Genomic DNA, 24,560 nt, shown 5'->3' with positions numbered 1-24,560 from the left:
CTCGGGGGGGTGAAATGGTAGCAGTGAAGGCTGTGATAATCCTCTTGTCAGCTGTTACCAGATCTGGCCAACTCCCCGTCTGGCTGTGCATTGCAGGTGATGAAGCCCGCATTCATCACTCCTCACACGCTCACATGTGGACAAACATATGCACACACTCATATTACACTCGACGGACACGATTGTGCTATCTTACGCTCAAGTGAAACAAAGACATTGCATCATGTAGCTTATGTAACTTCAATCAATGTTAACCTTAAAAAAACAACAACTTCTAAACCCAAGAATCAAAAATAAGCCAGTAGTTTGACAGGAAATAAAGTTATATTTCCAGAATTATGCATCCTTAAAGCAAAGTTTTGGGAAGAAACATCCATTACCACAGGCCGTGAAGGTAAAAGAAGCCCAAATACCAAAGTATGTAAATATCAACCTTTTATTGGAGTGTACAATGTAAGAGTTCATTGTTTGTCAAGCCTCACTGATAAGGCCTGGCGTCCATAACATCTTAATAACTGAGTTACCTACAGAAGCTAACATCAGCGAAAACATGGCTAGGTTTTTCCCCAAAAAGTATCTTGATATTTGACAAGAGGTCAGTTCTTACATCAAACAAGTGGCAATTTGTCTCTCAAAGACAGGATTTAAAAGAGGACACCGACATTCCTCTTCTTTTGCAAACAGTCGGGACAAACAAACAAAAGTCAAAAAACATTTAAGTCATGTTGCGTTATTTTTGCCGGATAAGACTGTATTTCTACGTTAGCTCAACTAAAACCCAAAAACATGTGAGCAATTCTAGCATGCTACGTGTTAGCATGTGCATTATTAACATACCTCTTTCTGGAACGCTAATGTTAAATGGTTAGGTCTTTCCACTGAGTGCTACGCAGCTAAATAGAGAGCAAAGTAAGGTAATGTTTTTACAAGATGTTCTTTATTTTAAAAAGGACAAAACTTTTATTTACCCAAACCCGAAAGTGCAGTTAATGATCCCTAATTTACAAAAATGATTGAACAGCTACCGTAGAGCCAACATGGCTGCCATAGAGAACCCCTGAAAGGCCGAGCTTAATCGCTTAAAGGGGAAAAAAAAGGTTAGCAGTTATCAGCTCTGGTAGATGTTAGCAAACTTTCGATTGATATTACTTTATGTCGTTCAGTTTGTGCTACTGTTATAGATTTCAGTATTTTTCCATAATTGTCACTTGTGGCTGCAGTTGCGGTTGTTAAGCAAGTTACAGTAGCTTTAAAAAGAGAGAAACATATCTACTCTCGTTGGTTAGAAAGCAATGTGTAAGTATAGCGTCTCCATGTTAGGTAGCAGTTACAAACAGGTGACTTTATCGGATTTTTACTGTTTTGAGCCACACTGGTTGGGTTTACCACACTGGGACAAGTTATGCCATTGCAGTTGTCTTTTATTAAAAATAAAGAAGCAGATTTTTTTTAATCCTGTTTGTAATTGACTGACAATTTTGCATTTAAATGTTTGTCCTTTGTGACAAACCTACCTTTAAATAAACGCATAGCAAGAATTATTGGGAAATATTTAGTTTAGATAAAATACATGTCGACATCCAACTACTTGGTCTTTGTAGAGAATAATTGACCACTGTTCTTTTTAACAAGTAATTCCTATATTACACCTCATGATTTACTAGTTAGTCAAGAAAATATTGATACTCGTTTGAATAATGCCATGAATCTAGTGTTTCTCCATACACTGTGTCAGTACTTAGTGTCTAAATACAGGAGCAACACTACTTTAGCCCCGCTGTTTCTGTACAGTAACTGAGCATATGGACCCATTATAAGCATCAGGTGTGTAAAACTAAAATGTCTTTATTCCTCAAAGCTTTACACGATCACCTGATTCCAACAAACAGGCATGTTTGAATACTCTGCTTGCTTCTGTAAAAAAAAAAAAAAAAAAAAGATAAAAAGCAAAACACAATTTGAACTGAATCTGTAGTGTGACAGTGACAAAAAAAAAAACTACAATTCACAACAGATAGCCAGCCATACTTGCCGGGGCCATCTTCATGTGTGTACTGCGGTGGGTTAACGGTTTAAAAACGTCCAAGTGTATTTTGCCACATTACTTAAAGCACATGGATGTTCCATAATGATACAGACCTGAAAAATGTCCTGTATTCATGCAGCGAGTCCTCTCTTTCAATCTGTGCAAAAATATAACAAGACTCAAACTCTGGAGCAAATTTACAGTCGACAGCAAAACGAAGCTAAATATTCCAAAAAGAGCCTTTTCCTTTTTTTCTTCTTTGTTTTAAGAAAATATGAGTGCTAAACTAGGATCATTTGAATTCGTAAAAATAAACTAGAGAGCAATAGGGTATGAAAATAGTTAATTTTTTTTTCCTGACGAACAATGACGACATGATTGATGAAGGATTTGTGGAATTTTGTAAGCCCTCCCCCTTCAATCACTGACCAAAAGAAAAGAAAGAAAAAAAACAACATTCAACTCTAAGTTTCAAGAGACAACTTGATGTAAAATTGCACATGTCAATCTGGGGAGTGGGAACACGTGGAGAGCAACACGGAGGGAACGTGTGTGTGATGGGATGATGGGAGGCAGAAAATATGAAGGTTGGCTGACAGGATGGAGCGACAGATAGAGGAGAAGAGTTTGGGGGACGTGGGAGGAGGAGGAGAAAGATGGGTAGAGACGGAGAAAGCCAAACAGCTAAAATGAGACATGTGACATATTGCTATCGAGTGACGGAGATGGAGACCAACAGAGACGGACAGTGACGGAGATGAAGAAACAACAACCTAAGATATGAGAATGACAAACATTTACAGATTAAATGAGGTATTGCACAGATTAATAAAAAAAAAAGCATAAAGGCAACAAAAATATACAGCAAATCGATAGAACATTTACATTTATAATTTTGAAATTAAAGATTTCTTTTTTTAGAAAGACAAGAACAATTTTAGTGTCAGAATCATCCAGGGGTTTTTGGGGGAGGGGACAAAAAAAACAAAACAAAATATCGCTAGTCCTCCCATTCATCTTCATCCTCAAAGTCCTCCTCGTCTTCATCATCATCATCCTCATCTGTGGAAGAGAAGACATTCACATGAAGTCTACTGAAATGATGTTCTAACAGGCAATGAAATAATAAAATACACAACTCTTTATAAAACGTCCTATATCAGAGTAATGAATGAATGAATCTATTTTAGGAACTACTTTCTTTTCCTACACTCAGAGACTTAAAACAGAAAATAAAAAGGAACCGCAAGGTTGTTCGAGACTGATGAGGAAGTGGTCAGAGTCTCATCTATATTTTGCCGACAGTGTGTCATCTGACATGCAGTAAATGACGCAAAGTCTGAGTGACTGGTGTCAAGCAGCTGCTCCATTCTTTTCAAGGTTGAAGAGAAGTAAACTTCTCAGAGCAGAATAACTTGGTCCAAGCCCTCGAATCCACCCAATCCACTGAGTTAGAGTGTAACAAGTTGACAACTCTGTCTGATATCAAGCAACAAGTTCCCAGGAATTCATTGTGAAAATCCTTTGATAGTTTGCTCTTGCTCAGTCATTGAGTCTGTCTCACTTGTCACTATAGCAGCACCTTGCCAGAAGACACTGCATTGCACAGTGCCAAAGCCTGAGCAGGGTTTAACTGTTTTGATGGATAACCCTCTGTATCAGCACTCACTGTGTGCTGCTTTGGACAACAGTCAAATGAATGTAATGTAATTACACTAATAACAGTGTGTAAAACTTCCTGTGGATTTCTACTGTACATGACAGGAAGCAAGAAATAAAAGATAATATTATAAGCTAGTTGAGCAGAAGGGGAATGTTTCTGTGTTTGTAAGTACCCGAAGAGTGAATAGCCTTGCTCCGTTTCTGCATCACCTCCATCAGAGCCCCCACGATGCCTGCCGAGGGTGCCGGGGTGGAAGGAGCTGAATCTGTGTTTTCCTCCCTCTGTAAAGAAGACAGCATGAGAGGCTGCAGATTAATACAGAGTTGACTGGGAGGTGTGTTGTGTGTGACTGATGAATACGGACCGGTTTAAGTTGGATTCCTTGTCGGATTTGGTCCAGGAGCGCGTCTCTGCCGGTGCTGGACACCGGCCTCTCTTTCTGCTCCACCTTCTTCAGCTGGGTGCCCTCTCTGATCTGACTCAGCAGTGCCGACTTCCCAACTGTACCGCCGTCCCCTCCGTTAGCCTCCGTGGGCAGCGGAGGGGCAGGGGGTGGAGGGCCAGGGGGCGGTGGAGGAGGAGGGGGAGGAGGTGGTCCACCAGTACTGGATGGAGTTGAGGATGAGGAAGGAGGAGGCGGCGGGGGAGGCGCCACAGGAATTGAGGCGTGGGCCGGTGGAGGGGGAGGCGGGAGGGAGCCTCGGCTGGGCGGGGGAGGCGGCGGCGGGGCGGACATGCCCGGCCGGGATGGAGGGGGAGGAGGGGGCGCGGAGATGGGAGCTCTGGAGGGGGGAGGAGGCGGCGGGGCACCTCGCCCCCGGGCAGGGGGAGGGGGAGGGGGAGGAGCTGAGCTGTGGTGTGGGGGTGGGGGAGGAGGGCCACCTCTGGATGGAGGGGGTGGAGGAGCTGCAGAGAGAAAAATACAAAAAACTTGAAATTAAAAAAAGAGCAAAGTTGTAATCAGTCAGCTGAAGAACACCCAGATTTGAGGTTTTTAATCTACAGATTACTTTAATGAAGGGGCAGCTAAAAGATCTGGATGGTCACAGAAGATTTCACAGCATCAAAAATGCAATGTGAACTTCAGGTTGCCTGTATCAATGCATCATGCAGGCAGCCTTCTTACATTAACATAAAGTGTTCTTGTCTAAAACTGTGATTATACAGTAATACTGGTCCTCATCTTTTTACCATTTGATAAAAGGTAAATTCTGAAACTGAAAATTTGAATACAAATTTGGAAAACCCCATTTCATGTAAGACGATCTTCGTTTAGATTCTACAAGTGTGGCTTAGTTAAACTAAAAATAATCATTAAAATAAAAAAATTAAAAACGGAGTAATAGTTCATTAATGTCACAATGTAAAAACAAAATGCAAGTCAGTTTCCCAATTCTTGTTGCTTTGTATCAATGCATCATGCAGTTATGTAAACAAGCCACTGGGGGCAGCCTTCTTGCATGTAACTAATGTTAATGTTGTTACTGAAAACTGTGACAGAATATATGCATAGTGTTTACAGTGAGGCGGACAAGAGCTAGAGATTACAAGCTTGGCTACGACGTAAGTTAAATATCAGAAATGAATCATTGCACAATCATTTAATGTAACAGGAGGAAGGATATCTAACAAGATGAAGCAGCCTCGTGTAGGAATTAAACGTTTTTTAACGTCTCCGGTTGTAGTCATGACACTCCAGAATAATAAGCTAACAGCTAATGATAAAAAAAACATCCAACTCAAGTTCAAACAGCACAGCAAAAACACTGAATTAACTTCAGGAACTGCAAAAAACTGCACACACTATAACTGAATTCTTAGGTCATATTACGGTCCAACTTGACATGCACAGTCATGAGCTGTCACAGCAGGTCATGCATAGAAACCTACCACTCCACCTGGGCGGACCTGGGGATAGAACCACCACCACAGTTAGAGTATCTTAAAATCGACCCTTTAAAATGTATTTTGCATCATCAGTGTGCTGCGAAAACACGTGCATAGATCACATTTAACAAGTCATAACAGCATGGTGCAAATACTCTCCACCAAAGCCAGTATATTAACATTTACTGTGGGCGTGAGTCCACCCCATTCACTTTTGCTACTCAATAACAGGTGTTTTTTTTTTTTTTTTTAGGTCAGAAGACAATAAGAACTCCCAACAGTGTATCTGCCTTACCTTGTCTCCGTAGCTCATTTTTGACAGCTTCTACACCTCCTTTCTTCTCGATGAAGTCATAGATGACCTTAGAGGTCTCCTTATCCTTCAGCTGAGCCTCAGAGATGCCACACATATCAAACAGGTTCTTCAGCTCTGGGTCCAAGTTATTCAACTGAAGAGAGAAAACAGGAAGGTAAGACATGCACCTATTTAAACGGTCGAGGATGAACGTTCACACAGTAACAAACAAATTCCTAACCCTGTCCACCTCACTGAGAAACTCAAATCATCATCAACTGATTTTGTATCATTATGGGTTCATTAATTAATTTATGAACAATATCAGCCTCCCGGCCACAGTAAATAAAACATAGCCTGCTGGCTACAACAGAGTGCTGCTCTCATACCTGCTCATGTATAATCTATATAAGATCATAAGCTCTATGTGTTAAGATCGGATGTGTGATTTCACTGGTTTTAATCTGTATTTATGAGCTTTGCAGCTCAGTAACACATTATGTGACATGTTAAGAGTTGAGTTAGGATTAGAAGGGACATTTGAAAAAGCAGGATTACCCAGTTTGACACTGGCTGTCAAAATCTGTTAAAAACATCAACTGGTTCATTCAGGAAAGAGTGAGTATATGAAAAGTAACTTTTCTTTAAATAATTTGTGATGTTACACAAAGAAGATATTCATCTGAGTAAGCTCAAAATGTGACCACAATTACAGCCATTATACTGCCACCTTGTGGTAAAAACAGGGCATTAATTTATATTCATTTATTAGAGTTCTTCTGTTTTCCATACTGTGTTCTGTTGCCAGCAGAAAGAGCAAGCCACAAAATACAAAGTATACTGTTGATTTAATTATGTAATTACGTCCTGTTAATAGGTTAATTGATAAATACTTACGTCTACTTATGGCTCAATACCACTTTTTAATTCTGATACCGATGCTGCAACCTTTAGTATCTGCCAATATTGATTTTTTAGCCTCTCATATACAACTAAGCTGTTAATAATACATTTGTATGGATGCACTGAACGGACAGATCCTGATTATTGTATTATACATATGAATTTATGAATTCAGGTTGACCACAGCTACTGCCGAGTAAAGAAAACTATGAACTTTTGAAAGTGTTTTTGGGGTAGATTACAACTTCAAGGTGGGATCTCTATGCATTACTTTATCTACATTATCTGTGGTGGTAAGGATAGAAAAGAAAAGAGACAAATTTAGCTAGTAAGGCTATAAGATATATTCCTTTCCTCATTTGTGGTGGAGCTTTAAATCAGAGGTTCAGAGAGGTGAGCGAGCTTTGTTCGACTGACGTCACCCATACAAATCAATCTAAGTCCTTGAAAGCATTAACTTATGAAACCAAATCATCTAAATTTCATCTTTTTTCATTTACAGACAGAGCTAAGTCGTCTGACCTGCATGATCTCATACTCATCATCCAGCATCCAGCATAATTACTGATGACGCTTTTTTGGGAATGAGTCCATGGATTATGCAGATGCAGGTTGATTCTCTTCCCTCCAAAATCTCCTTGTGTAACCCTCCTGATGACTTGGCAGCGCAGCTCGGCTTAATATTTTGGAGCCGATATTAAATTTGAGAAATCTGTCTGGAAGAGGGATGTTTGACTGACAAACAGATAAACTGCGGGCCAAGTTTTAAGAACATTTAGAGGTCATGTACTCCAAAGCATGTGCAGAGATGCACGTTGACATTACATTCTTGTGTTGTACTTACATCAAAGCCTGTGTTTGGATCCCATCCTACATGCCCAATGTGCCTGTGAGAGAGGCAAAAGAGAGAGAACATGTGAGATATGTACAGTACAAACCCTCGCCACCCAGAAAAAGAAGAGACATACAAGCAGAGGTGGATTAAACTGCTGCAAAATTCATGATGACCTGACCCTTTTTTTTTTTTAAATCGAGATGGCCCCATGGTAACCTGCTCTATCTCATTAAAGATTATTAAAGCTGCCACTGGCTATTCCTGAAAGCACAGCTCAGATTTTTCCTGTATTACCAATCATACTACACACTGTATATGATTGGATTCTGAATGAAGACGGCAGGATTAATGCCCCGCCCAGATTCACCAGCACTTATAGGGGCCAGAGGGATATGGGACTCTGGGCCAGAGGGATATGGGACTCTGGGCCAATGTGTCATGTGCGAAACATGTTTACAATAAACCTAGAGTCACATAGATATCTCGAAGTAAGAATCACGCCCACTGAGTTATGGCTACATCATTTTTATCATCTAGCGCAGAATGCCGTCAAATTGACATGCACTTTTTGGGTTATGGCACATTACGCAACATGGTATGTCAAAAAGTCAATGTCGTGTGATGGACAAATGGTGAGAGGCGTTTAGGTACAAAGGGAACCTGAAGTTCAAAGAATGTTTATCCACCACCTGAGCTGAACCCAGCCCTGCTGTGCTCCCTGGACTCACTGGAAGTTGCTCGGTGTGCCGATGTCCGCCTTGGTTAACCGCTTCTTCTTCCCCTTGGTCTTCTTCTCCTTCTTGGGGAAGGAGGAGTGGACAATGTTGTTCACCTGAGAGTTGTTATGGTAACGTTGTACATTGCTGATCTCTGGGTTTTTGATGTCCACGGTAGCCATGGGCAACGTTGGGCCTTAAAAATGAGACAAAGTAAAGTTATGGTTTATATAATACAGCACGTGGAATGAATAGAGAACAGTTAAAGACATATACTCCATTTTACATCAAAAGTACTGAAATAATTGTAACAATGATGACATGTTTACTGTTTCATAAAAAAAAAAAAAAGTGGGTTGAGTTGTTGGCTCCAAGTTGAAATTCAAGGGACAGCAGCATTCTTTCAATTAAATAATATTATTTATTCTATATATATATATTAATTAATAATGGCTATTACAAACTGTTTTGGCACAGAAAGGTCAGGCGAAGTTTATTTGGGTTTGTGGGTGTGAAAACAGCTCGTGGGAACTAAATGACAGACTGAAAACTGATCAAACAAACATTATCACCAAAGCATACAATGTCTTTGAGATATAGAGGTTTAAAATCGGTTGGTAAACTTGTTCTGTCAGTTAGGTGACAAATGAATGAATGAATTCTGAGCTCTTATGTATTCAAGGAAGTTCACTTTTGCCAGCTATGTAATTTGATGCTCTTTATTTACTTAACCTTCATTTCACGAGGGACGCCCTAATGACATGTTAATCTCAATGAGGCCTGATCATGACAGGCAGAAATAACAATGAGTTACCAAACTAACAACACAGAATAACACAAAAGATCTCTGGCAGGATAAACATACATGACACTCCATTTAAACTGCAATAAATGAGAACAGTCTTTGTTTATACGTCAATGTTAAGAATAGTTTAGAGGACTTTCTTTTGGACTGGACACAAGCGATCCAGACATGTGACACATGTCGTCAACAATACACGGCTAACCAACAGCAACTCCATCATACACACTCAACATGGATTTCAACAATGTGCCTCAGCTGTAGCACATACCTTTAACACTCTCACTACATGGACTTTTGGGAGTTTTGCTGGGCGAAGGCGAGGCGGACCGACAGCGCCGCCTTCTCACCCTGTCCCAAATGCACCCACTGTCTCTTGCTCTGCAGGTGGTCATGCTGACGTCGAGAAGCATTTTGCCAACCAACTTGTGCGCTCGCTCTTTGGGGCAGACGGAGAGCTGAGCGGTCGGGTCGGAGAGAGGTGGGTACAGTTCGTCCTGGGGGAGAACCAGGCAGTGTAAAGATGACAGGCAACTCCCTGGGCTCAGACCTCCACCTCCTACTGCTCCTCCTCCTCCACTGCCCTCACAATTGAGGTCCTCAGAGGGAGCAGACAGGAAGGTGGTGCAGAACATCATTGTAGGAGCTGACTGGGCATGAGCAATATGGCTCGAGATGGACACACCAAGGAAGACCCTGGTTCAAATAAATGAATTTGAACGTAGATTGGTGGTTCAGAAACAGCCACGTTCTGAGGTCCTCGTTCTCAGTCAAGAAAGAAATCTCAAATCACCCCCAAGAGGGAAAGAATGCTTCCCAAAAAGGACAACTTCCTCTTCAACCCGACTCTGTAGGCAGGTACAAAGCAAAATCCATTTGTTGTGTTGTTTCAGAACTGATTCCAGTCTTCTTAGGTGAAAGGTTTTCTCTTGACTGAAACCTGAAAGCCAAGATGATCCCGAAGGTTTTCAAAACACGACCAAAACACCAGCACACACAATAAGCCAAATTGTGACGGACTTGATGCAACAGTCTGCATTTACGGAATTAATATCCTCGTCAGACATCTGGTGGAGTTTACACGCATACTGTCTGAGCTGTGAAGGCAGGCGTCCAGCGATGCCATCAGAAGGGAAAAGAGCTCGCCAACACTTCGCCAGCCAACAGCCAAAGTTTACTCGTCCTCTTGCATTCCTTCCATCACAGCAACCGTTTTCTTTTATGCAAATTGTTCACAATTCCCTGCTTTATCTGTGTGTCTAAGCTCTGCATATTTTCTATCCATCTTGGAATCATCTTCTATTCCCTTGACTTTCCATCTCAGCAGGGCACACTGTTAAGATTATCATGCTCGGATTGGCTCGCTGTGATCGTTTTCTCCACCCACCTCCACTACCGTCTCCTCCCTCTCTCTGCAAAACACACAAATGCATCTAATCCCAGCAAATCATTCTGGATTTAGTGCTGACTTTTACGTAACCATTAAAACCCTACCGTGCATAATCCCACGTTAATCTCAGCGGTTTCTACGACATGATGAATCCGCGGGTGGGACAAAAAGGCGAGAAAGGAAGAGCAACTGAGGCAGACGGAGAAAAGAGGAAAATGAAGTCATTAAATGAAGAGCAGAGGGCAGATGATGGCCAAATGATGAGGAGGGGAGAGCTGGAAAGGGCAGCAGGAGGAAAAAGGGCAGAATATAAGGACAACAAGAGCCAGACTGGAGATGACAGAGAGTAACAGAGCTATGATGTGGTAATCTTAAGTGAGAGTGAGACAGATGGAGATGGAGAGGAGATGTTCCTGTGGGAGGACAAGTATGACTTCCTTTGGAAATGAACCAATTCCCACACAAAATGTTCTTATTCAGGAATCTTGCATGACAAAGTAGAAACTGGTATAAGCGTTCATGCATGGCAGGTAAACGGAACACCTTTCTTTTAGAAAACACTTCAAAGGAAATCAACCATTAACCCCAAAATGGTTCACTGTATATCGCAGAGTTACATGGTCTTTTAGACACGTCAGGTACGACCATATATGGCATCTGGGAGCATGTGACCCAAAGCAAAGCATCCACATGCCCGGTGCCGTTAAGCTGCTCTGAATACGAGCATCAGCTAAAAGCGTAAATGTGTCATCTGTGTGCTGATGACCTCTGCACGGCTGCATGCACACACACACACAGATTATTAATAAGCCAGCTGCGTCAAATCATGCTGTGTGTCGGTCCAAAACTGGCTCCCTCCTGTGTGTAAAACTAGGCTATGTGTCTAATGCCGTATGTCCAAAAACAAAAGTGTGCATATCCACAAATCTGTTTAGTCATCAGACCACACTGAGTCGTCAGACCGTGAAGGGTACGTAGTTCACAGATCAAAACTCCGCTGCAGGGCGCTGTAATACTATGTCAGACTGAATGTAATCGTACTGTAATGGTATTGTGATCACAGACTTTCTTTTCCTTTGGATTCTTACCCAGTTTCACTCATTATTATACAAAACAAAACCAGCCTGCATTAGTGGACAATGTGTATAAAGCTGTTTGTGTTTACAACCGGACAACTTGTTTTTCCTGTTGTTTTAAGCTCTTATCTTATCTTATAGAAACACACTGCACTAAAGGAGGAAAGTACAATGGAGGATAGGAAGTAGAGCAGACAATAACAGTGTCCTATTCCTACACTACATAGTACTTCCATTATAGTACAGTACAGAGCATACTTCCTAATACATATCAATCAAGCATTTTATAATGCCTCTGCTGATTTAACTAAAGAATAAATTGTTCGTTTGTTACGAACTCTATTAACTTTGAGCTTTGCATTGTGGGACAACAGTGTGTGTATCAACAGCACAATAAAAGAGTGTTTTTATACTGAAAACCTGCTTAGTAAAGTATGTTGTAAGCAAATTAGACACAGATGATGATGTCTTACCAGACAATGTGAATACATACAGCTGATGATTTAGTTGATAATAGGTATAATTTAACTAATCTCTAGTTATATAGTCAGTCTTTGTGGTGTTCAATTTATTCTTCCTACAGAGAATATGAAATCCTATGAATGCTATATAGTTTCCACAATGTTAGGGACAGGATATACAGTCTTGAGTTGTCTGAATGATCCTGAAACTCCACCCATCTGACATACCAAACAGGATACCATCAGATACAGCTCTGACTCGGGCTTTACACGTCTCTTCTGTTTATTTCTGAAGTTACTGACAGGAAAAACACTGGAAAACATACCATTCAGAGGGTCGCGTCTCTTCTCTGTGAACACACAGACAAATGAAATCGTTACAATCCTGCGCTGAGTAGTTGGGCTGTGGTTAGTGAGAAGCGAACGTGTGAGTGCGTCAGAGCGCAGAGAAGAGAGTTTATTGGTTTTTAAGAACAGGGCTCGGCGGGATTGTGCATGTGGCTGCGCAGAATGGAAAGTTATTTGGAAAAATTGCCAAGAAAAGTGTCTTGTTAGTGTGTTTAGGAGATGTAAATGACACATCCTTGTACACACACACACAGAGCTAATATTATATCCATATTAAATATAAAGGACAATACACGTCTCTTTCTCTCTCATATAACACTACCAAGAATATAAACACAAATCACACACACACACACACACACACACACACACACACACACACACACACACACACACACACACACACACACACACACACACACACACACACACACACACACACACACACACAAAATACTGATGGCTTTAGTTTCCCAATGGCTGAAAGTCAAACAGAAGAAGGCTTGAGGATAAGATTAGGCACCCAATGCAGTGGGCTGAAGGGGAAAAGATGAAAGGACAATCCATTTGAAGGGTCAGGAAATGACCCACAGAAGAGGAAGAAGGAAGACGGACGGTCTTAATCAAGCAAGTGATGAGAAGAGTTAAGGACTGAGTGCCAGTAAGAAGTTTATGGATATGGGCTGTGCGGCTTTGCATAAACAATGTGTTTTAGATTTATTCCTCAGTCTGCGATTCTGTTCGGGTGAACACAAACATTCACAGCTCATTTCCTTAGATAAATAAGACAAGACATAATGCACGGCAACATTTTGTATAATTGCAGTTTTTCCGAGGACTTTTGAAGTCCCAAAGTCTAATTGTTGGTGGTGGATTGAAACCATGTAAATGTTAAGTAAGTATTTTAAAGAAAAATATTTTTTTTGAGTGCTGTCTATGTATCATTTTAATGAACATTTTAAGGAAAAATGGTAACACATGTCCCATTATTCAAATATCATAACTCTGTAATGTTATGAGGGATGAAGCCCTTTCTTTTTCTCATTTTAACCTGAAACTGCAGTGCCCCCTTTGGGCCACTCTGCATATCTGTTCAAACCTCTGAACGGACTGTAGTGATGTATCCACGAGGTTTTGCTAAAAAAAAATAATCTGGTTGTGTGAAATAAACAAAGGAAAAACTAATCCAGAGTGGTCTCCTAGACTGTAAGCAGTTTCTGTGACAGAACAAACTGCCAGCAACTATCTGAAAGGTTTTCTTAGAGAATCAAAAACGGAGAGATGTTTTTGAAAGATAACTTTGAATAGTGAACAGATAGACTGGATTATTATATGACCTGTCATTGTGAGGCAGAAATGCAATTTGACTGCTTGCAGACTGTAAGCTTGTGATATGTGTTATCAAAGGAAGAGATTGCAGTGGTTCAGAAGAAGAGGATCAGATGGTAAAGTAAACAGACCCAGGCAAAAAAAATCTGTAACTGCTATCAGTACATGAAGCTATGGTGAGGGACTGGTACTGGAAAGACAGCTGGAATACATTGTTGAATGAGTCTAGTGCCTATCAATTTTTTGGTCCATGTATTGAAATTTAGACCTTTTTTTTGCCCAGTTCTGTATGGTCGAGCACTGTAAAAAATGACAAGTTTAAAAATCTATTTGATCTTGTGCTCACACTAGTCAAGCCATGTCAGATAATATTGTTATTGCACCTTTTAAACTGACACACAAACTACAGTAAAGACAGAATGTCTTCCGACTTGCTATATTCATTATTTTGAAAGCTTTCTGCATCCCTGTAGTAGCACGATTTGACTTGAAACAAACTTAAAAAGCTGGAAAATGTTGAACACAAGATCAAAACTTGCTAAACATGTCATTTTTTTCAATAAGTCAGGATCAGTAGGGAGGTCTGTAGGTAAGTCGTCAGCAGCAGCAAGTCGGTACCAGTTTTTCTCTGTCTTCTCCCAATTAGCTCTCCCACATGACCACGGAAACGTTTGGTCTCCTCCTCACTGGCAAAGTTTAGACCCACTTGGCATGTCTGTAAACACACACACACAAATACACAAAAGAAATGTGTAAAAATGTGATAAAAATACATTTGTAAAGTGCCAACTAGCTATGCTCAATGATGTGTGTGCAGTGATCAGTCCCGGCCTTATCACCAGAATCAGCAGTCCCACATACCTCATGGTCTGCTGGAGACTGAGCCACTGTACCAACCAGCCACAAATAAAGGGCATCTTGTCACATCAAATGCTTCGGATGTGATATAAAGCTTGTGAAACAGGTGACTGTACAAGTGACAGAATATTTTTTGCACCACTATCATAGAAGAGTCCTTGAGGAAGTAATAAAGCAGTGACTAAGTGTCTTAATTAAATTGTCTTCGAGGACATGGGTGGCCCTTTTCAATGACTCAAATGGAATAATATAAATAATAAATTTTGTAAACATGCTGATTGCATGAGACGCAGAAACTGGGGTTTATTTGTGTGCTGACCTAGAATACAGAGGATGAGAAATAAAAAGAGAAAATGTGAAAAAAAGAAAAAGGCTGTCAGGAAATAAACTCACATCTCCAGCAAATGTGATGAAGTAAGGTTTAGGGAGGTAGATGTTGAAGTTGCTGTACAGCTCCTGTTCGAACATCATCTTACCGTCCTGTGGGAAAACACAAAGACGGTTAATGCCGTAGGACATCCCACAGACCCCACTATAAAAATAAGCTCTTCATTGCACCACCACTGGATATTAATTGTGGTGGGCACCATCATCTGCCGCTGCACTCGTGAACCGCAATGATGCGATTTACTCACCCTAATGTCAACGACCCTGATGAAGTAGGATCGTTGGGGATTGTCTTTGACCAGACAGGCCACCCCGCAGCATCTCTTGTTCCAGCTGGAGTTCCTGTCTGCTGTGAACACCTGGACCACTGCTGAAGACAATGTCTGGACGGAGGCAGAGAGAGAGAGGGAGATAGGAGAGTCACACTTACTCTGTGTTTCTTAATGGATTCAACATTAGCAGTGGGTTTTTAGTAGCCATGTTAATGTATCTCACAGGGGTTTTAAGCGAGCAAGTTGGAAATAAAATAAAATGCATACAGTGCAGACAGAAGATAAACTGACTGATTCCTATAAACCTAATTACTATGATCAACAACATCCATAAAGCCTGTGTCATCTACGACCTGCGATAGAGGAGATACAGCAGCCGCATTGTGTCAGTCTGTGTGTACAGTACAGCACTGACTCCACCAAGGCTAAAAATAAAAGACCACAGCAGCCTCAAAATTTGGAAACTAATTTAGGAATTAATTTATGGATTCTTAGTGCTATCTCTCCAAACCAAATCTTTAAGGATGTTCCAAATGGTAAAATGGCTCTTGGAGGAGCAAATAACCAAGAAGGCTTCCAGAGTGAAGTGCATGCTATGCACATCTGGCAAAATTTGGATATATTGTACATTCTTTCAGACCAAGCACGCCTTATAAATCTACCTCATGGCCTATTTTCGGCCCGTCTGCGAGCAAAAAATGGGTTTGGTAACAACATAACTCGAAACCCAACATCTTCTCCAGAAACTGGACCCATCATGCACCTAACAACATTCCTGCCATAACAAATGACATTTGCAGCAACATGCTGTGGGCCTTCCAGCTACAGGCACTGTGAGATATGCAAGGATAAGAGGAAACAATGAGGGGAGATCAATAAAAGGGTGCAGTTTTCTGGCACAGTTGGAACAAGATGTTGACACAGAACAAGAATGGTTACATCCTTGAGTTGCCCTGACCTGAATATCAAAAGAAATCTGTGGAATGATCTAAATTCAGCTGTTCACACATGTTCTTCCAACTAATCTGCCTGAGCTTGAGTCAGTCTTCTGTATTAGTCTGTGCTATGTAATGTTAAGTGTTTGATGGGCAGCATGGAAGTATAATGACATTACCACAGACTGGGTGACAGTGACTCTGTGGGGGTCATTTCTCTCTACCCTGCAGTTGTCAGAAAAGGGTACGTCAATACCAAACACCTGACAAGCACCACAGCAATAATATCACTGTAGGAACACAGAATTGTAACATTTTAAAGAGACCTTCTATCTTATTTGACACTGGTGGCAGCTAAGTGTGCACAGAGGATACATAAAACCCTTTACCTGTGGATGCAAGCTTGGTTTACTCAGGTTATGTATTAAGAACACTGCAGACATTTGAGCATCTCCTAAAGTCTAAAATCCCAGAAGGATCCACGCTATATTAAGACTGAGCCCACACAGTGCTTGGCTTAATGACTACACATGATAAAATTAAGCATATGAGACATCTCAACACTCTCCTGCAGCATCTTCCGTGCTGCGTACCAATATTTAAGCACATACCAAGTCATTAAAGTCACATAAACACTGACACTTTTCACCCGGGTCACAACTGTCTTTGGGAATTCTCTTGTAAATTACAATGTGTATGTGTGTTTGCCCCACATCTGACCTATATTTGAAGAGAAAGTTTGAGACTCTGCTTTAAAACGTTACATTACCAGTGAGACACATTTAGGTTCTTGCTGAGGAAGCAGCGGGGTTAAAAAGGCGAAGACAGGCCGCGGCAGACTAAACTGCATAATGATGTGCACATCCACACAGGAGGAGCCCACCTGCAGCGCGCACACACGCAGACACATCCATGATCATAAGACCAGATGAGACGCCCACAGGTTTTACAGGTTGCTGCAGGGATTTTCTCACACTGAGGGGTCCAGGTTTACACTCATTATCCACACAGATGAAAGCCAGAGCATCACTGAGGGAAATGCCTGGTGATCTTTGGGAGCTCTTCAGCTCAGTAGTTCCAGGAATCATTGCACACTTCAAGACAACATACAGAGCCCTTGTGTCGCTCTTTGTAATTTAGTGTTGAGTGAATATGAAGCAGAGGCAGAAAGGGAATATTAAAAATGTGTCTTTTCTGGTTACTTTACACACTTTTTTTTTTTTTACATTGACTGAAAAACTCAGCAACAGTACAGCTATGGTTTAAACTTCAATAACATTAAGAGAAATTCCTGTCCCTCATCCTAATATTGATACTAGCAACAACCAGTGTTTGCTTTCACCACAAATGAATACTGCACAACTTGTAGCAGTGTCAGAGCTTGTGTTTGACCAACAAGCAAACTTCCGTACAATGTCTTCCACCCCGATAGTTCTTGGACCATCTGAAAGTATTAATATTCCCGCAGATGAAACGCAGGTAAAGTCCCTGGAAAATGTCCCTAACATGAAAAGAACCACTTTTTCTTTGTCTGATTCCTATGAATCATTAGATCATAGGGACTATATGGTGTTAAGCTTTCTTCTTTTTCTGACACACAATCTCTGGACGCAGGGGAAGTTCCCACAGCACAGGTTGTCATAGAGGAAGTTGGGTTTTACCGAACGGGTGACACGGCCTTGGGACTTTAAGGCAACGGCTGAAAGGCTAGTCGTAGCGGCTAATGTAGTCGCACGGCATGACAACGCGTGCACATACTATTAACATCATAGAGATGTGAAGTATCGCAGTATGAATGGCGCTGCAGAAGACATCAGCTGATCAGCGTACTCTCCCACAACCATAGCTGCATTCATCAACATTACGATATGGATTTTGTGTACAGCCCAGGCCTACGACTACTTGATTAAACAATTCATTAATGGGTTGATTCGTTATGTCATCTGTTGCCTAACAATACGCTGTTTGTATAATCTATGTCAGCGTAAATGTGCTCAAGCATGCAACTTTTTGATCTTTCTCCACTTTAAAAAGAGAGTCAATTTGTCTTTGAGCACTGCATGTACAAGATATTTTTATTTATATTATATAAACATTCAGTGTGTTGGCAGTGTTACAACTCTCGATTGTTTGGATTCGGATCAGAAATGAAAAAAAAAAAAAAAAGATCAAACGGATAATATGAATTCTGCTTCTCTGTAACAGCGACTGTAATGGTGTCCAGGTTCTGAGGCCCTGGGGTTTCATCTGCCCATGGAGCGCTGATTGTTCCTGACAGGGCCACAGGCTGCAGGAAGTGGAGCTCCGTCTATGCCGTCATCAAAACCCGACAAAAATCTCTCTCTCTCTCTCTCTCTCTCTCTCTCTAATTATACACCTCACTGACATTTAGATGTCATAGTTTCAATTGAAAGTAATGACGTGAGGTATAAAGCATGTGATTAAAGGATTTGAAAGCATAAAAATCAGACATGACCACAATACAAGGTAAGTTAAAGACGCAGACAGGCTGCTCGGGAAAGAAACAGAGGAATATCATAAAAGCCAAAGGCTTACTTTTTAGAGACATGCCAAGTCAAAGAATGAATTGACCAAATCATCCTGCGTTTGAATGTCCAAAAGCTACTTTAGTTTATGAGAGTGAATCATTAATCCTTTGCCTAAGGAGTGGTAGCTGTGCCCAAAGTCGTAAAGTTGTAATCATTTATTAAATAAGGAAAACATTTAGAGTTAGATGTGAGAAGTACAGGACAGAAAACTTTGCGGAAGACAAATAATCAGCCCTAAAACTGAAAATATGAAATAAGGAGGGCTGGAATTTCTGTCCCTGTGTAGTCTTTTGTGAAATGTTTTCGGAACTGCCTTGAAGAAGTTTGATTCTGATTCAATTAAAATGAGTCAGGACATTGAGGTTCAGTTTGCAAAAAACTGCTCACTTGTGTGTCCTTCTTGCTTTCTGCAGAACAAAACTGTAGTTCTAATTGAATGTCGTCCGTCGGCCATTTGGTCAAGCTGTTCCATGCTGGCGCAAATTAGACACCATTACACCTCTTCACGAGATCTCCCGGAGAGGAAGCGAACGAAAGGTGGTGAAAAGCTGCGCAGGGAGAACAGGGAGAAATGTAAGAAAGAAGGTACGTGATGTACAGTAAGAAAAAAAACGGTTTGAGGGAAGAGATGCAAAACGGGCTTGACGCTGGGCTGAAGGAACGTGAGAAATGTGAATGACAGAAAAGGGAGGATAAGAACAGAGGACGTGAAAGGGGTAAGGTGAGACTGAAAAGGAGAAATGAAGGAGAGAAAATTAGAAAAGGGGGTAAAGTGGAGGAAAAGAGGAGTCATGTTCCACTTCTCCAGCACAAATCACCAGAGGAGGCCGACCACGGGACTTCCTGTAGGAGAGGACTGCTGATTAGGCAGTCTGCACACACACACACACACACACACACACACACACACACACACACACACACACACAGTGTGAATTGGACCCCTTCCACCTTTTGCCCAGTCAGACAGTGTTGCTGATGGTGAAAACAGCAGAAGGAATATCAATGAGTAAAACCAATGAGTAGGACCACTGTGCATGTACCTGTATGTGTCTCTTTGTATGCATTATTCAGACAAGCAGAATGCAGGTTGAAATACTTGCATGTAATTCCTAAAATATGATACAAGTAGTTTCACAATTGAATTCCCACAACAAACCCAGCGTTCACACAGTGGATTTATTGAAATTTCTGGTGTAAGTCCTAAATGCCACGAGTATTCTGTACATATATTTGTTGCAGAATAGCGCTGCCTGACCTATAGAAGACATCTGATCTCATCACAATACAAATAAGATGAAGAGGATTTGAATGAACATTTGCCTCTTTGTAGGTTTATGGATATGGATATAATAAAACTCCATTAGTTTGCTACTGGACATAAAATCTCCCTCTATACAGCCAAGACTACGAGCAGAAAAACAGGCAAGGAGAGGTCTACTACTTTCACGGAATTAGCTAGAAAACAAACAAGGCTTTTACAGCTAGAATAAATCTAAGTCTAATTCAGTCGCAGAGCCAACTAAGGGCTGTGCATCTTAGAAAGGAGACAGTACAAAGAAACGTAAAGGTGACTCTTTTCTGCATAAGAAGTACATTACATAATACACAATCACTCAGTCAGCCACTAAATCAGTGGTGGGCATTCTAATTAGATTGGCCAGGAAGACACACAATGTCTATCTCTTCCGATCCCCCCCGCCTCCTCTCGTCTCTCTCACACACAGTCTGTCTCTCCCAAAACTCTATTTGCATGCAAAGACATGTTATAGACACACAAGAGCGTAGGACAGCGAGGAATGTTCCTAATTGCACGTCCCTGTCACATGCCGAGTGACACAATTGCGAGAATGCCAAAGGAACGTCGTCACTGGGATTTTAAACAGGTTACATAGGTGTGAGGAAGGAAACGCCCCAGAAACCTGTGTGTTCACGTTCACGGGAGGAGGCGGAACATCCCGCCATGTGACCGCGTACGGGCCTGACATACTGTGTCATGGGACAGGAAATGTGACCTTTTCCAAAAGCAAACATGTGAACACACACACACACACACACACACACACACACACACACACACACACACACACACACACACACACACACACACACAGGCCCCTCGCCCACCAACAGTCTGACTGGTTCACCACAATGACGTGAGCTCTACTGACATAGAGGAAGAGCCATTTCTCTGCCACTCAGGCGCAGCACCTTTGCTATACACAATTAAAGGAAACTATGATCACTATGGGGAAGTAACCTGAGCACGGGCTGGTGAAAGTCTACACTATGTAAGAGCCATACAGATTTGTACACTTTTGTCTCACCTGCAATGTTAAATGCACTTTCTCTCAGACTTACCCATAAAGAGAGAAAGAGAGAGAGAGAGAGAGAGAGAGAGAGAGAGAACAAACTTGATTACGATAAAAACACAGTTGAACTTTAACTTATTAATCTGACACCTTGACTTTACAACACATCTTATCGCTAAAAGCTATCAACAACCGGTGATGGTGCGACATTCTTTCCAGCTGAGATAACTTGGCGACGGGCTTTCTACTCAGTTACTAAGTAACTAAAGTCAAGGGAACGATATAATTGTCAAAATCAGACAGGACAGACAGTGTTGCTACGAGGTCATTTGAAAGGATATGCTGGGATTACACACACACACACACACACACACACACACACACACACACACACACACACACACACACACCTTGTTGAGGAAACAGGCCAATTTAGCAACAACCCACATTGCTGAGAGCAATATCACCCAACTTTACAGTGACAGTCCTAAGTGCATTACAATATATAGAGTAACAGTGATGCACCCAACCTTTACGGGCTGCAACATGCATTTAGTGAGACACCGCAAGATATTTCTAACACTACAGAGGCAACCACTTATGCATCTGCATGTACATTGCTATATGACGCCTATATGCGGCCTCCTTCTCAGTCTAACACGCTGTTTCATTGATAACCATAATCTCACCACCAGCTAAATGCTAGCAATATTTGACTGTGGTGAGCCACATGGGAACATCCATTGCCAACCTTCTGATGCTCTGTTAATATCATTTACACCTGCGGAAACTGCACAAATGGTTGATTAACATTCAGATGTAGCAGCCGGTGAGGATGGCTGACTAATAATAAGGGGGATATAAACCCTGTCCTGCAAGATTATAAAGAGGAGGGGAAAAAAAGCAAATGTGTAGAAGAAATGTGAGAATAAGCTTTATTGTGTAATGGGTGTTGATGCAGCTGCAGATGTCTTACTTGAAATGTGGCTACAATCTGTTGAGCTCTGGCGGCTAGCTACAGACACGGTGCACAAGGAGGACACGCATATAAAAAAAAAAAAAAAAAAATGAGTCAGCTGAATGCTAAACGTGTTACGTAATATGAGACTCTCTCACAATATTGAGTCGTGACATTGCAACTACTGATCCTGACTGCAGCCACACTGGGTAACAGCTGGCTACTCCCACTGTGCTCTCTCTCTCTCTCTCTCTCTCTCTCTCTCTCTGCTCAAGATTTTTGTGACTTGCATTAAAAGAGGAGGACTTATAGCTTGCCATGTCCTCGGCAGCACATTCTCCTCGGTGGACACACTTCCCGAAAACAAACCGGGAAAGGTTGAGCGTTGTTATGTAATGCCACTGCTAAGAAAAAAAAAAAAGAAAATCATTGCTTTGCCCTGCTTTTCCATTAATGGCTTTCGCAGCTCCATAACTATTAACTCCACTCTGCCAATGCAAAAGGGGGCAGCTTTGGTGCGTTTGAGGGGGCTAGGTGACAGCGGTATTTTCGGGATTTCCTGGGTGATTTCAGGTGTGTCAGGGTTTAAGTTAAAGGCGTACCAGCGGAGGAGGAGGAGGAGGAGGAGGAGGCCTAGGACAGGAATGAAAACTTGCTGTTTGCCCAAATGTCACCGTCCCAAACGGGACATGGTCGCCCGCTGCCTGACATCCCCTCGTCGCCTCTGCTGTCAAAACAAACCAACCTCTTCTTCAGCTAGAAGTCTCAAATGATTCCCACCAGGGAAAAACACACACACACACACACACACACACACACACACACACACACACACACACACACACACACACACTACCTGCGAAATCACAACATTAAAAAAAACTGTAGGCCACAAACACACCGTTACACCTACTTACTAGCCTTTAATCTCCTCTCGAGACAGGAAACACGGCGCAACTTAACTATATTAGCTTTTTTTTTTTGCTTTTTCTTAGCCTGCTGCTATCATACAACAATTTAATGAGAGGAGGGGGAGAGGGGAAAAAAAACTTACGATGCATTTCCTGCCAAGGTGGTTGAAAAGGCATTCATTTTCCTGCGGTGTCAGTAGTATCGAACCGACATTTGTTTGCCGCCGTTGCGACGGATGTCCACTCATTATTGGTGATCAATTTATAAAGTATGCACCGACTGTAACTCGTTGTATGGGAGCCAAAAAGATACATAAACAATCCCTCGGTCATCCGTGGCCTTCCTCCGACCCCCTCGCACCGGTTCGGTTTTATCCCGGGGGCCCTGCGAGAGTGGGGTGCCGCAAAATGTATGCGGTTTAGGAGAGCAACGCGACGTCCCGCTCCTCTTTAAAATAAGGTCAAAACTGCAGCGACTGAGCGAGGACGGAAATCGGTAAAAACTTTCCTGGGAAGTCCGGCCGCCAGAGAGCCCAGAGCCAGTTCCATCCAACATGGCAGTGTTAGGACGAGTCCACTATCTGGGAATGGGGGGCGCCTGTTTCCCAGCGGTGTCCCACATAATGACCAAATGGGAAAAAAACAGCAAGGGAAACGGTGTGAAGTTTATTAAAAGGGTATTTTAATGTGCAGGTATATTCTGTTAAAATCCGCGGTGAGGGATTTTCCACTTTACACATTACAATTCTCAGCTCACTCTCCACGGAGATGGTCTGGTCCTGTCCGCCCGTGGCTTTTATGACAGGAATGTGTGCGAGTGCAGAATGGGAGGAGATAAGAAATGAGGTCCAAGTTGCCAAGATAATAGCATACAATGCTCCCTGTGAGAGGAATTATTGAACTGAGAATTAACGCTGTAAGATAAGACTTCCACTTTAAATGAACACTTTAAGAAGTTCATAAAAGAACCGTGGAAAATTACCATTTCCCTCTTATAATGATGATATGCTATTTTATTGAAGTCAGAGAGGTTAGGGTCATGGCTCAGACACAGACTTGTTATCTGATTTCCTACATGATAAACACTCCCTCGGATATTAAATGATTCCTCCCCTGAACTGAAATGCTACTGGTTGTCTCCTTTCATTGCAATACACTATAAATAGCCTATAAATAAAGTGAAGTAGAATTAAGACTGCTCCAGTTACTATACATAGCCTCAGGGGTATAGCATATGCTTCAAAACGTGTATGTTGCTGTGTGTTTCTCCAGAATCCTGGTTCCCTAAAATATAAAAAAAACATTATTGTTCTTCATGTACAGCACAGTGTTCAAATATTACTATTAATAAACCATAATCCTTATTTCACACCAGACATTTAACTCTTCTCAAATAGCGCTCAACAATTAAATATACAAATTTAGAGGCTATATTATGAGTAGCCTTGAACAAAGGCAGCATATACGGCTCATACTTATTTTAATAATGAGCCTGAGGGTGTTTGTAGTCCTCTGCAACATGCTCTGTCAGGCTAATAAATGGGTGTTGTTTGCGGGATGGCAGTCACTGAGTGGTGGTACAAAGAAAAGACTTTCCCTTTGTGATAAATTCACTCCAGAAGTCTTTCTGCTATTGCCCACATGTGC

General features: G+C 41.6%; 1 protein-coding gene across 3 annotated transcripts; it reads right to left on the bottom strand.

The window, feature by feature from the left end:
* Positions 1 to 422: 422 nt before the first annotated feature.
* On the bottom strand, positions 423 to 23,660 carry waslb (WASP like actin nucleation promoting factor b). 3 transcript variants are annotated; one of them, XM_051392534.1, is made up of 11 exons: positions 23,057 to 23,656; positions 15,225 to 15,359; positions 14,983 to 15,069; positions 14,350 to 14,446; positions 12,381 to 12,404; positions 8,338 to 8,521; positions 7,619 to 7,661; positions 5,872 to 6,025; positions 4,054 to 4,595; positions 3,862 to 3,970; positions 423 to 3,088 (listed from the first exon to the last, which is right to left on the bottom strand). In XM_051392534.1, the coding sequence occupies exons 1-11, from the start codon at positions 23,159 to 23,161 to the stop codon at positions 3,027 to 3,029; spliced, it is 1,542 nt and encodes a 513-aa protein (XP_051248494.1). In that variant the 5' UTR covers positions 23,162 to 23,656; the 3' UTR covers positions 423 to 3,026. The 3 variants fall into 3 exon arrangements, with proteins under 3 accessions (XP_051248494.1, XP_051248495.1, XP_051248496.1); XM_051392535.1 differs by lacking the exon at positions 12,381 to 12,404 and having other exon boundaries at positions 23,057 to 23,660; XM_051392536.1 differs by lacking the exons at positions 12,381 to 12,404; positions 14,350 to 14,446; positions 14,983 to 15,069; positions 15,225 to 15,359; positions 23,057 to 23,656 and adding an exon at positions 9,399 to 12,369.
* Between the last annotated feature and the right edge of the window lie 900 nt (positions 23,661 to 24,560).

Source organism: Dicentrarchus labrax, unplaced genomic scaffold (genome assembly GCF_905237075.1).
Source record: "Dicentrarchus labrax unplaced genomic scaffold, dlabrax2021, whole genome shotgun sequence".
Classification (NCBI taxonomy): Eukaryota; Metazoa; Chordata; class Actinopteri; family Moronidae; genus Dicentrarchus; species Dicentrarchus labrax.
The sequence above is the reverse complement of the archived record's forward strand: the minus strand, read 5'-3'. Positions and strand labels throughout refer to the sequence as shown.

Bases quoted from the DNA above. Each gene is read 5' to 3' on its own strand.
- waslb (XM_051392534.1), bottom strand. From the start codon at position 23,161: ATGAGTGGACATCCGTCGCAACGGCGGCAAACAAATGTCGGTTCGATA. The intron at 12,405-14,349 runs GTACCGACTTGC...GTGTGTTCACAG, and splicing joins GAGAAGACAGAGAAAAACTG to AGAAGAGACGCGACCCTCTG. The intron at 3,089-3,861 runs GTACTTACAAAC...TCTCTTCCACAG, and splicing joins CAAGGCTATTCACTCTTCGG to ATGAGGATGATGATGATGAA.